Below are 13,938 nucleotides of genomic sequence, written 5' to 3'. Positions count from 1 at the left end.
GCTGCACTGCAGTAAGGCAGTGGCAGTTGCAACTTTTAGATCCCAATACCCAGTGTCCTCTGGCTGGATTTACAAGGTCATTAGTGTCAAGGAGTCTTACAAACTCCAAACAAGAACGCATGTTTTTCATTAATCCAAAACTGTGTTTACAGAGAGAAAGAGACATGTTTGAAAACAGATGTAGAGGTAGTACATGAATGACAGTCAAGAATGTGAGTCACCTGTGTCTAGTTTGGCAGCTGATGTGATGCCTCAGAATCCAAAAGAATAACAGTTGTACTAGGATGACTATTGCAGTAGAAAACAGGGAGACCTGTCAAGAATAATAAGATATTCTGCTTCTGTGCAAATGCAGAGTAAAGATTTTTTTTTCTATTTTCTCCTATTTTGTGGCTAACATATATACAATGAAGTGGAAGCTCTCTCCTTGTTCACAAATAATAGCTCCAGTGCAAGTACCATACTAAATGTATCTCCATTGATCTGTACACTATGCTGTGATATGTAATTATGTAGATAAAATCACCAAGAATACTGGCTGCTACCTATTACTTTTATAGGAGACTTTAATCAAGTACAACTTGAAATTTGTCTACCTCCTGAATAAGGTGTGTTTACTTCATTAAAGGCCTTCATTAAAGGCCTATATTTTCTAACGTCTTCTTTTTTATTTTTCTTTTTCAAAAATACTGAAGTTTCCCAGCTTTTTATTTAATCCCTGTCAGTTTCTGTCACTTCACATTACCTGTCATTTCAAACAAAGTATAAAGTACAGGGGGATATGCAGTTGTTACTATCACAGTTCATTTATTAACATCACAAATTGTACTGGGTATTTCAGAGAAGACACAAAAAGTCATTCAACTTGAAAACATGGTGAACACAAGATGCAAGACGCCAACAAAGATACTATGAGAATGAGATTTAGGATCTACTGAATTTTTATCTTGAATGTTCTAGACTGATCAGGACTTGATCATAATGTTTATAATGAAATGCCTCCATTCTCCTTCTATGAAAGAAGACAATACTACTGTTGCGTCTCAGAGAAATGTTATGAAACTAAAATCTTCAACAGCAAGGATTCAGTTCCTTCATTCATCAGTGATCATCAGTACCCAAGGCAGACAGATATGTGAAAAGTTCTCTTCATGCTTGATGGGAGTGGGCAGATCACTTATGCAACGAACTTCTCTTCCCCTAATCCAGTCAGAAAATAATAAAAGTTAACATGAGAAGCAAGAGAGGGTCAAAACTATATGGGACTCGTGTTGTCCTTTGGGCTTCCAGTTGTGAATCCACATGAAAATTTAGGGCAATGCTTGATGGCACCAGATCACATCCCACATCCCATCCTGACAAGAAATCTGTTTTGAGACCAACTGAGATTTTGGAAGAAGGTCATTGCTGACAACTAGGGCTTTGAAAGGCTTTAGCCAGCCAGACTGGAACTGGTAGCCATGTAGAGGTGCACTGGACGTAACAAAGCTAGTGAGGCAGAAAACAGACAATAGGTTTGACAGTGTAGAGCTTAACATGTTCTGGCAGGAGATATAAAACACTCGCTGCTGAGTTGATTAGTCTGACTTGATAAGCATTTCTTTGTGCTGCGTATGGAATGGAGAAGTCAGAAATCACTGTTCTATTTGTTTTCTTTGCAGTTGAATTTTATACTTTTCATCAGTATTATAAGAATCTTACTGCAGAAGTTAAGATCTCCAGATGTTGGAGGAAATGACCAGTCACAGTACAAGTGAGTCATATTTTTAGAAATTACATACAGAACCAAAATAATCTTGGTAAGATTTACTGTGCTGAAACCTGTTAGCAGCCATTGCTATGATACTATAACTACATTTAATTCAGGAGTAACTACTTTTAAATGTGGTTTAATAAAAATCTTAACATTATGTTGAAGTAGAGTTTAACTTTTTTTCAAATACCAAATTCAGTAAAAAAAAAAAAAAAGCAATTTCATAACGGCCAAGAAACTACTCTTGAATTTGAGTCTAATTCCATGAATAATATGCTTATGCAAGAAATATGAGGAGTACTATCTTTCATTTAATGTATATCTATTATATTTCAAGATCAAAAAAAGTTTTTGGAAGATCAAAATTTATTGCTTCAATCTACTTTAAAACATATATATATATATATTTTTTTTTTTTTCCATTTCCAAAATACACTTTAATACTTACATGCATTTTAAGAGCTGGAAGGAAGTTATGTTGCTCTCAGAAATAAAAGAAAAAGAAATAGCATCTTTGATTTAAAATAGTGTCTTTGTTTTTTCAGAGTTAAAAAACAAAACAAAACAAAACAACAACAACAACAACAACAAAAACTTTCTGATTTAGATCAACATAATTTCTGTTTAGGCTTTCTTTTTTTGTGTTCTGATTTCATCATTTAATCCTAACATCTGTTATTTCCACAGCTTTAGAATCACAGAATTTTGGGGGGTAGTTTAAATACATTGCTAAAATTGGATTTGTTCTTTGTTATATTACCATATCAGCTATTATTATTTATTATAGTAGCTGCTGAATACTGTAACCTGTAATCAAGATTCTGTTTTACTAGGTCTTATTTGAAAGCCCAAATATAGACTCCGAATTGGCACTTTTTGACACTAATATGATGTTTCAGTGACAAAAAGTAAGATGATCGCTGAAAATTCAAAACCATACAAGTATCATTTGGAAATGGGCTCCTGGATAATACCTCTTTTCTTTAATTAAAAAATACTGAATTCCTGAATTTGCTGTTCTAAAACAGCAAAGATCATAGTGTGCTACAGTAAAGGATAACTTTAAAGCCAAGAGGACATTTTGTGTTTTACAATGTGTGACATATTTAAATGTAAAAAGAATTTTGATGCATCAAGAAGATGCTACTAGATAGGCAGAAGGCTGTGCTTCACAGACCTACACAGTTCCTTTTTTGTGTGTGCTTGTTGATTGAATTAATTGAACATCTGGGAGAGTTAAATCAACCTAAAGGAAATTATGCAGTCACCACAGCATTATTTAACACAATTACATATATACATATATACATATATACATATATACATATATACATATGTACATATATACATATATACATATGTACATATATACATATATACATATATACATATATACATATATACATACAGGCAGGAAATCTACTCAAGTTTACTTTTTGTGACACAAAATTTTTTTTGTTTCCCTGTGGTATTAACATATTTTATGAAAATGAGGCATTTTCTAGCTATCATTATCATTGTGTCCCATTATTTTTGACAGTTTACTGTAGTGCTTGTAATAGCAACCTTGTCCTTCATTGTTAGGTCTGTGAATTCTTTGCTTTTAGCAATTGATTGCCTGATTAAGTTTGGATTGGATGGTCTTTAGCAGATACCCATGGGAACAGTAGATTAACCTCCTCAAGAAATAGTGCTTCTACAGATCAAATCAAAGGTCTAGGAGGCTCATTTTTCAAAATGCAAATGCACTTTCTAAAATATAGAGAAGAATAAGGCTATTTTTGCCTGGTTCTTTCCTTCACTAAAATGTAAATGAAGTATACAGGAAGTTATATCACCTAGACAAAAATTATTTAAACAAGAATGAATCAGAAGTGAAAGGTGAGTTTAAAACAAATACTACTCGTTTCAAGTTTTTCTTCCCTTCCTGTGTCCCATTTGCTTGTACCTGGTTCTGTCCTTTTCATTGCTTATTTTACTTTTGCAGTGGGATGGGTTAAGTTGAAATAAAATCACTTTTCCTCTTCACTTGGGAAAACAGGAAAATTGCTGACATCATCATCTTCAGTTGTAAATGAATTTCTTCTGCCACAGAAACCCTGTTGGTCCCACTTACTGGTATCTCCTTTAAGTGTGAGGGTTTTACTATTCTTGAGAAACTTTGCTGTCAGAACTGATTATTTCCACATAAACAGATGCACTCTGGGACACTTTATGCAAAGGAAGTAAATAAATAAATAAATAAATAAAACTGCTTGTGACACTGTGACTTTTTTCTATTAACATAGGTGAAATCACAGCAGCTTCCTTTATTTGTTGAATCTGGTTATATTCATCAAAACAGTGATGAATTCTGGGACTCAACATTACAATTTCTTGAATTTCATCCGATACCAGACATCCATAATCATGCATGACTGGTCCTGTATAATCTATAAAACTGATGTTATTAGAGTGAATTGAGTGACAGATAAGGGATAATTAGCAATTCAGCATCTCAGTGGATTCACAGGCAGTTTGTCAAAACATGGTCCTAAGGAATAGAATCATAGAATCATAGAGTCACAGAATGGTTTGGGTTGGAAGGGACCTTAAAGACCATCTAAATCCAACCCCAGCGGCTGTCCAGAGGTCAACAGAAAAAGGGTCTTTTGGTTTAGAAAGGCCTTGCAGCTTTTTACCAGCTTTTGGAAGACTGCAAGATCTGTAAGATCAAATACAGCATGGAACTGCACACATTAATTTATAATGTTACTGTGTGGCTAATCTCATAGCAAGCTTGAAAGGAAAAAAAAATCAGTAAATGACACTTACTCATAAGTGTCATTTTGTTTATAAAACTGAAGTTATATGAGGTTTATTGAAACAACATTGCATCAGCTTCTTATGTTAGTAAAATAACAATTTATCACTAAACTCGTTTTATTTATTTATTTATTTTTCTGTTTTATTTACCCAGGAGACTTGCAAAATCCACATTGTTGCTTATTCCATTATTTGGAGTTCACTACACAGTGTTTGCTCTGTTTCCTGAACGCACTTCCAGCACTTACAAAATAATCTTTGAGTTGTGTTTGGGATCTTTTCAGGTAAATTTTAAGGTTTTTATTCAAGATTTATTGACTTAGGTTAATACTGCATACTAACTAATGAATATTGTCTGTTTCCAGGGGTTGATTGTTGCAGTCCTGTATTGTTTTTTGAACAGTGAGGTAAGTCTCACCTTTCCTACTGAGGATATAAGCTATTTTTTTCAATAAATGTATAAGTGTCCCAATAATTACAGTCTATGTAACAAGAAGCTGATTTAGCAGATGTTTGCATTCCTGTTTATAGAATATACATTTCTGTGCAATGGGAGAAATTAGCGTGTTTGGGTGGAGACTTAAGAGCCATTTGAAATCTAATTCCTTGCAAATTGAGGTATTAGTAAGGGCATCTTTATTTGGTGTGAACTAATTCTAGCCTTTGTACAAGTAATGTGTATTGTGCAAGTGAGGTGCAACAAGACTAGAAAATCATCCAAAACCAGAAATATCTTTTAGTAGGTATTTAGGGGTAATTTGAGAGAATCTAACTCCAGCACAGCAGCAGGTTTTCAGATGTGCTCGGCATGTAGCAGCTTTTCTCATCTTGACTAAGGAAGATGGAAGGAATTCCTGTTGATTCCTTCCTTGTTCCAGCCACTTTTTAAGGTACAATATATATTAAACAGCATTCAGTGTATGACAGGAGGAATCTGTCTGAAAAAGGCACTTGCTTGCACAGGGAATTGACATACAGGTCTCCTGAGCGCTAGTTTGGTCTTTGGTATTCATGAGATGCCTCATTTGGGCCTAATAACTTGATTTTGTTTTAAGTACAAGTGATTAATAACTAGCTAGTATTTTAATAAAAGCCACTGTGGCAGCACAAGTGATGCAAATCTGATTTTGAAAGTGGCCCTGGGGCTTCTCACAGACAGTGTAGGCACAGCCTTCTCAATTTTGTAAAACCTGTTTAGAAGCTGTTCCCAGAGCTCCCCATCTGATAGCCAATAAATGTGGAAAAGTTCCTCACATAGAAAGGATGTTTTCAGCCCATCTTGTGCATTGACTTTTTAACACAGGTACAAGGAGAGCTGAAAAGAAAATGGCGGAGTTTGTGCTGGAAGCAGACAGCAGGCAGAGATTACAGACTCCACAGCTCTTCAATTTCTCGAAATGGATCAGAAAGTGTTTCTCAGCTCCACCGGAATTCAAGGGCTCAGTCATTTGTGCAGACAGAGACCACCATGATCTAAGTCAACTATGTCCCCCCAAACATGCAAAAACTGTGGGTTATATCATTTGTTATATGCAGCTTGATGAGGTATTTTCTAAAATGTAAAATTTAGTGCTTTGCTTTTCTACATGTTGGTATTTGGGAAATTGGTTTGTGCAGCCAACCAGGTAATAACAGAAACACCTGCCCCATGCATGCTTCCTGCTTTTTTTTTTTTTTTTTTTTTTTTTTTTTTTTTTTTTTTTTTTTTTTTTTACGACTTTCACATTAATTCTGATGTTCTCTTGCCATTTACTAGCCATAACTATACAAAAACTCATTTGCTGTAATGGTCCCTTTTCCCTCCAACCAGTCTATGAGACAGATGTGTGGGATCCCATTCAATGCAGACTACTTTGGTACATGTTGAAAAGGTTATGATGGGAAGCAGGAAAATTTCTTACATTATATTTATACTTGAGGTAGCATTTATTTCCTTAAGGACCAGGAAATTCCTTCCTAATTATGGAAAACAAAAGAAAAATGTAAGGCTATAATTAACTACACTGGGACTTTAATGTGCTAATCTAGGAAATCATTAACATCATACAGAAAGGAAAAAAAAAAAGAAAAAAAAAGCAGTGCTTCTTGGCTAATTGTATGAATTTCAAAGATGATGTTCCACAGAGTTTGAGTCCCTTCTGAAAGTGGCTGGTTTTTATGTTTTGATGCAGAAAGTAGGACTACCTTTACAGTCCTTCCACATAGAAATGGCTACTGTAATAGTTTTGATCAAAACATCAGCATTTGCCAATAGTGCTGTTGTAATCACCAGTTGTACTCTTCTGTTTAAAATCAAAGAGATTTGTGTTGATCTTTTATTAAACAATTTTCTGAAGAGGTGCTTTATTGCTAGAACAGTCTGGCATAGGATAAATAGCCTTGGATCACATTACCCATTGAAAGTATCATTTTTATATAATAGTTTCATTGAAGTATATCTCTAGAACTACATACTTGGCAGCTAAAACAAGGAATATTGTAATAAAGATATAACTCCCATTTAAGGAATATTACAAGTTTTTTAAACTTAATACTATTCTTTATCTATCTAAGCTGATTCAGTCCTGCCCATGACTCCAGCAAAAATAAATAAATAAATAATCACAATCCATAAAAAATATTATAAAGGGCATAAATAGAAGGAATTCTCAACAACACCAAGCCTCTTATGTTGCCACTTTCTAAAAGAAGGTGTAGAACTGATAAGTTCTTAGAAATACACATGGAACATTTGCAGTCTTAAAAGAAATAAACCCAGTGATGTTTACTTCTCATGTCACGCTTCACCATGTCCACTCTAAGTAACAAGTGGGAATAATGTACATTTGCATGAGTACCTCTGATTGATAAAAGCAATTCCACTGATATTTCAGATAATAGATCATAGGGAGCCAGCAGAATCCAAGGTCAATAATATTGCCAGGGAAGGGGAAGAATGACAGCAAGAGTATGTCTTGGCAGTCATACACGTACACTCCTGAACATACTAACAAGACTGAGAATATTGTTGGCAGCCATTAAAATGTCTGTACACCTCTTGCTCTGATTTAATTTAGCTATTTATCTGTCAAACACAATTTATTTTTGATGGGGTTACCCTGGAGTGATACATTGTTATGTCAGATCAAAGAGAGTAAATGCTCCATGACTGTCCCATGGGCTGCACTCATGAGTGTTGCATGAAACCAACCTCCATGTAATAGGTGTTGTCTGGTATTCTAGGTATATCTAGGTATTGATAAACAATAATCAGTAGATGAGTCGTTACTTCGCCAAATTTGACTTTAAAGAAGTTAGCAATTACCTTCAGTTACTCAGAGTGTTATAGACTGTCACTTGGTGAGATATGAAATTCTGGAGTGAAGTAGGCTGCCTAATGGCAATCCTACAGAGTCAAAAGATCCCCTTCACCTGTATTCAAACCACATATATTCATATTCCCAAAGGCTTTAGTCTCAGAAACAGCTACTAACCTTTAGGCTTTCTTCCTGGATCTCTAAAGAACTTTATCAACAAACTCTGCAAGTATATGAAGACACGTTTGATCTCTGGGGACTGCTCTTGTACCTCAAACTACACACTTCAGGCTTCTTTGACTGAAGTGTCATTGGGACTGCTCAGCTCCCTGAGATTTGAAATGCACATTGTACTTTTTTTTTTTTTTTTTTTTTTTTTTTTTTTTTTTTCCTGGAATTCCTAGAGTGGACAGGTGCACCTGCCTGACAAGCATTCAAACACACTTATCATTACGTTCAAAGGAGGTTCTTTGAGTTGACACAGAGAGAGAAAAACATTATAGATATAGGGACTTAAAGCATCAGTTCCATCAGTCTATTGTGCAAGATGCATCACCAATGATATGTATTTAGAATTCGTTGTATCCTAGAGAGAACTATCTCTATAAAAGCCCAGAAGGTGCTGTGCTTACTTCACTTTACTTCCAGAAAATTCTGATCTTCAAATAACCTTATGCAAAGTTCCAGCGTCAACCCCATCATTATGGGATCTGCTTGACTTCCGGCTGCCTTTTCACACACAGGTACACAGTATATTAAAATGTATGCACAAACTGAAAACCAGTTGATGAATCTAGTACTTGATCAGTGTTTTGCATCTTTACAATGCAAAGAAACAAGATAGATTCTCATGGCTTCATTTTGATTTTGATGTTGCACAAAACTGGAGTTAAATGGTCCTGCTTTGTGCTGTGGTTTTCTGAGGGTCAAAAGGCCTCAATCATCATTCAGCCCTCTGTCATCCCTAAACATAATTCTTAGGCAGGCATGTGCTTTGCTCACATGGCCTTGTCACTTAGTTCTCCTGCTCATCGTTATTGCTTTACTGCCTTTCTCCCTTTGGTGGAAGGGTCCAAACTGAGTCATAAAGTCTTCAGAGCAGGAAAACTATTTGTTTGTTTGTTTGTGCCCATTAAAAAGCCATTGACAGGCTTTGAATGGTGGCACCATTCATTCTAAGTGATTTGTATCAGCATTACCTGCTAATGATCCATGAGGAACAGTGACAGATTACTCTTCAGTTGCTAACTGTGACCAAAATCCAAATATACAGAGAGTTGACCTAAATTTTCCTTTTCAGAATCGCCGATTTCATCTAGGTGCTTGATAAACTCAGGTGAGATTCATCTGTCCTGGTTTAGGTATCTAAAAGGTAGATATCTTTTTCTGAGCTAAAGACTCTTTTTTTAAGTGCCTTCAGTAGTCTTCATAGAGAGATAGGCACTAGTTGTAAATGCTTCATCCTTTGTTCAGTTGCTCAAGCATGTAAACTAAACCACCTTTTTCTCTGTACTTACTATACAATGAGAATAGAATAGAATAGAATAGAATAGAATAGAATAGAATAGAATAGAATAGAATAGAATAGAATAGAATAGAATAGAATAGAATAGAACTTATATTTCTCACTTCACATCTACAGTTAGGTTAAACAGAGCTCTCCAGAAGAGGCCATTCAGTTACATTGATAGTAGATGATACCTAAATACTGATTTTTAGGTTAAATAACTTGGTTGGTCAAAGTTATCTTTCAAAAATGTGATTCTAAAGTTCAAGCAATGGAGGATCCCTCAGTTCATTTGGTGGGATGTCCCTGTGGTTGACTGCCTTACATGATAAAACCAATGGCCTTCTGTCTTGTTTTGATTTGCCTGGTTTCAACTTTCAGTTGTTTCCTGTATTATGTTAGGTGTTTGGCTTTTTGTCTTTTGTAGAGGGGTCATACACCAAAACAAAGTGCTCTTGAATACCAGAAATTTTCTTTAAGTGAAGTCTTTTGAATCATTGCTGAAATCAAGTCTTAATTCCCCAAGAAACTAAACATGTAAAATCTCTAAAACCCTGACTGCAAGGCATTTTCTCATTTTTTTCGTTTCTCTTCTGTGCCCCATTCAATTTGTAATGGTTTCAGCCACAAGAAGGTGGAAGTATTCCAGTATATCCCTTCAGGAGTGCACACACCATTGACCACATTTCTCACTCCCACTTGCAGTTCACCTGGTCATATCATTACAATCTGTGCATAGTCATTTCAGCTGCTGACCAGGAACTGGTTAATGGTATAAAGTGAAAACATTACTGGCCTATTTTTTTTTTTTTTCTTTTTTCTGTATATAGTAATAACTTGTTTAAAATATGTTGACCTTGGAGTCTGGCTTAGGTGCAGTAATGTGCTTTGCAAAATAACCTTAGGATTGTGGAAAGCATCCTTTTAGCCATTGAGAGCTGTGATGGCTTTCATGACATTTTGAGTTAGACATATTTAAGTAAGTACTCCATGCACACCATTCTGGAGTTCACATGAGCCCAACAGATTGCACCCGACCAGGGTGGTGATGAGTGCTGCACATAGCCAGCTGAGGAACTGCTCAGTTTAAGCATATGTTGGAACTGTACTTTAGTGGCAGTAACTTACTGGTGGCAAAAGGTGACAAAACACTTTACAAAAATCGTTCTAGAGTCAAGTCAGAGGCAGCCTGCCCATCTGAGCATTGACTCCACATCCTGATACACCCCAAGACCGGCTTCCCTCTGCCTTTAACATGATGAAGGGGAAAGCAAGAATCAGAGCCTCAGCAAACTGGAGAATGTCTGACTGCTTATGAAATAAGGCATTGCTAAGTGCACAGGTCTCACACTCCAAGTGTTCGGAATGAGATGAGTCATTGCCATTATTTGTCTCTTATTTTTGTGAGTCCTAAAAAACTTTTCCTGTTGACTTTCAATTTGTCCATTTTAGCACTGATCGTGAGTAAAGTCCAAACTCACTTTCCACAGGTTTTGTTCAGACATCTTTAAAAAAAAATAAGCATTAAATATGCCTGATTAAAAAATACAACTGGCAAGTAACCTGCAGAGAAGGCTTCTGTGTAAGTAAGGGTTATTGCCTGAGCAATTGCTGTCTGCGATACAGGAAGACCTTTTACTAATGAAGTACCTTCACACTACCATGAGTGCCTATATAAGCTGTGGGCTGTCAGTACGACCCTGACATAACCAAATAGCAGAAGTTAGTACACAGTGCTATTCTGTCGAGTAAAAAAAAAAAAAGTATTGAAAGTATTGAATAAAAAAAGTATTGAATTAATGATGATAATAATAAATTCTGATGTGTTATAGGATTACATCAACACAACATTTAAAAGAGCATTTTTTTATATGCTTTAACCATTCTGTGTTGAACCTGGTTCTGCCCAACGATAACAGCATGTAGTTAAATCTAAGTTGGTAACATTTCCATTGTCCGCTAAACCAGTGACTGAAATGTCCCAAACTCCTTTATTTCCCAAAACACTGTAGTAAATTTCTTATAACCTGCAGCTTTTTTTCTCCTGGAGCATCAATATGAGCATTGTTTTGAAATTCTCTTTTGTTGTCTTCATAACTTTTTATCTGTCAAGTTCAGTAAAAATTAAAGATGATGTAAATGAATGTGATTATTTTTTACAAATTGTACAGACTATGATGTTGTATAGATTAAAGTGTGTAAATAGATTTCCTTTTCATACTGTAATTCACCATACATTTCCTCTGATTTTGCTTTTTTGTTCTTTTTTGTTTTCGGTTTTTAATGTCACATACCTAACAGCCTTTTCTGTGATGTTGTATATAAAGCTGTGAACAAATAAGCGTTTACATCTTTATGCTATCAGTGATAATAGTAGTTAATAACACATAATGGACTGAAGAGGAATCAGAGAATAAAAATTTTAAAGGTTTTGCACAGAACTTCTTTTATTTCTTTCAAGGCATATAATGATGCAGTTTTCTCCCTGATTCAGAGGGTCAGGGCCATACTGAAATTTGTGCATTTAAAAAAAAAATCAGTCCCTACCCAAGATACACTACTGAAGAATACATAGGTTCATGAAACATGGGTGTGCTTACATGGATGTCAGAATGTCATATGCATACAGCATAGGTGAATGTCAACACCTGGATGGCTGGCAGCTGTTCTTACCCTACTCCATCTTGCTTAAATGCATTGTCCAGATATCACAGAATCACAGAATTTCTAGGTTGGAAGAGACCTCAAGATCATCGAGTCCAACCTCTGACCTAACGCTAACAGTCCCCACTAAAACAAATATCCCTAAGCTCTACATCTAAACGTCTTTTAAAGACTTCCAGGGATGGTGACTTCATCACTTCCCTGGGCAGCCTGTTCCAATGTCTAACAACCCTTTCGGTAAAGAAGTTCTTCCTAACATCCAACCTAAAACTCCCCTGGCGCAACTTAAGCCCATTCCCCCTCATCCTGTCACCAGGCACGTGGGAGAACAGGCCAACCCCCACCTCACTACAGCCTCCTTTAAGGTATCTGTAAAGAGCAATAAGGTCACCCCTGAGCCTCCTTTTCTCCAGGCTGAACAAGCCCAGCTCCCTCAGCCGCTCCTCGTAGCACTTGTTCTCCAGGCCCCTCACCAGCTTTGTCACCCTTCTCTGGACCCACTCAAGCACCTCGATGTCCTTGTAGCAAGGGGCCCAAAACTGAACACAGTACTCGAGGTGCGGCCTCACCAGAGCCGAGTACAGGGGGACAATCACCTCCCTAGCCCTGCTGGTCACACTGTTTCTTATGCAAGCCAGGATGCTGTTGGCCTTCTTGGCCACCTGAGCACACTGCTGGCTCATATTCAGCCGACAAATATCTTTCAGAAGTACGGCATAATGGACCTAAAACAAAAATAAAGCTATGGAATTTCTTCTATAGGAATGCTATGTATCATGTATTTCTTCCCTAGAAGACACGTATCCATATATCTACAATGTGTATTTTTTGGAAACTAGATGTGCTCAGAAACCAGGTTTTCACAGCTGAAAATGGTGTTCTGCCCTTGGCAGCCAAGGGTTCCTCAGCAATATGTTTGAAACTGAATTTTATTGCATGGTAAATGAAATGCCAAGGCAGCTCCTGCCATGGGAACGAGATGCATAGAAGGGGTTCACAGGAGCGAGGCTCACAGTGGTGTGGGCCAGGAAGGGAGGTGAGCACAGACCGAAAAAGCTGTGCCATGGGAGAAGCAAGGTGCCCCACAGGACAGTGCATCCCCCAGGGCAGCAATGCCCAGCAGGGACAAACAATGGAGAGCTGGTTTGCTGTCCCTGATGGATCAGGAAGTCTGGCTCCTTCTATGTGTATCTATAGGCATCACAGAAGTTATGTCACCAGTAAGGGTCTTCCAACACTTTGAGAGAGCTAAGATCTCCCCTATCCCAGCTCATGTGTGTGCCTTTGTGTGCTTAATGTCAGTCTGAACCTTTTTACATTCAATTACATGACTGCAAAGTACTTCAGTGCCCTTGCTCACACGTCCTCTCTCCCCAGCTGCTAAATCAGGTGGCCCCAGAGCCATATAACCTTGACGTCTACAGGTGAGCTGCTTTTAGGGCTGATGAGCCTGGATGGGCAGGAGAGCCAGGGTGCTGGTGAGCAGAGGCAGCCAGCAACAAGACATCATTTTCCTACCAGTGTAGGCAAGCTTTCCATGGCAGGCCAGAGTCCTGTCAGATACAAAACCTAAAAGTTTTTACACTTTTGATGTTGTCAGACCCCCATAGCTAGAGAAATGGATGTCCCCAGGAAAGAATTATTCTCCCTTTTTCTATATCAGCATATCAGGGAGAGAATAAGGGAGACTTCACTCAAGAAGCAGCTCCAAGAATCAAGCACTTCTGTTACAACTTCTACGTGCTCATGAAAGGCAGTACTAGCTGCAGGAGTCCTTACCAGTTTTGTAACCAACCACTGCCTTGCAGGCAGGCTTGGATAAAGCACAAAGCCCCCACTTTCATCTGATTGTACCAAGCAGCTTCTAACTGGGGCTTTTGAAAAGCTAGAGGAGGTCAGTGCCTGGGATGGTG

At 37.2% G+C, this 13,938-nt stretch overlaps 1 protein-coding gene across 1 annotated transcript in view; it reads left to right on the top strand.

Moving 5' to 3' along the window:
* Positions 1-11,802, top strand: part of VIPR2 (vasoactive intestinal peptide receptor 2) — a 64,168-nt gene extending 52,366 nt beyond the window's left edge. The window contains exons 10-13 of the mRNA XM_084511198.1: positions 1,662-1,753; positions 4,713-4,842; positions 4,924-4,965; positions 5,862-11,802. Of these exons, the coding sequence (XP_084367324.1) occupies positions 1,662-1,753; positions 4,713-4,842; positions 4,924-4,965; positions 5,862-6,035 (438 nt within the window). The 3' untranslated portion in view covers positions 6,036-11,802. The remainder of the gene's footprint in view (positions 1-1,661; positions 1,754-4,712; positions 4,843-4,923; positions 4,966-5,861) is intronic.
* Positions 11,803-13,938: the final 2,136 nt, after the last annotated feature.

This window comes from Aythya ferina (assembly GCF_964211825.1).
Source record: "Aythya ferina genome assembly, chromosome: 2".
In the NCBI taxonomy this organism is placed as follows: domain Eukaryota; kingdom Metazoa; phylum Chordata; class Aves; order Anseriformes; family Anatidae; genus Aythya; species Aythya ferina.
The sequence above is the reverse complement of the archived record's forward strand: the minus strand, read 5'-3'. Positions and strand labels throughout refer to the sequence as shown.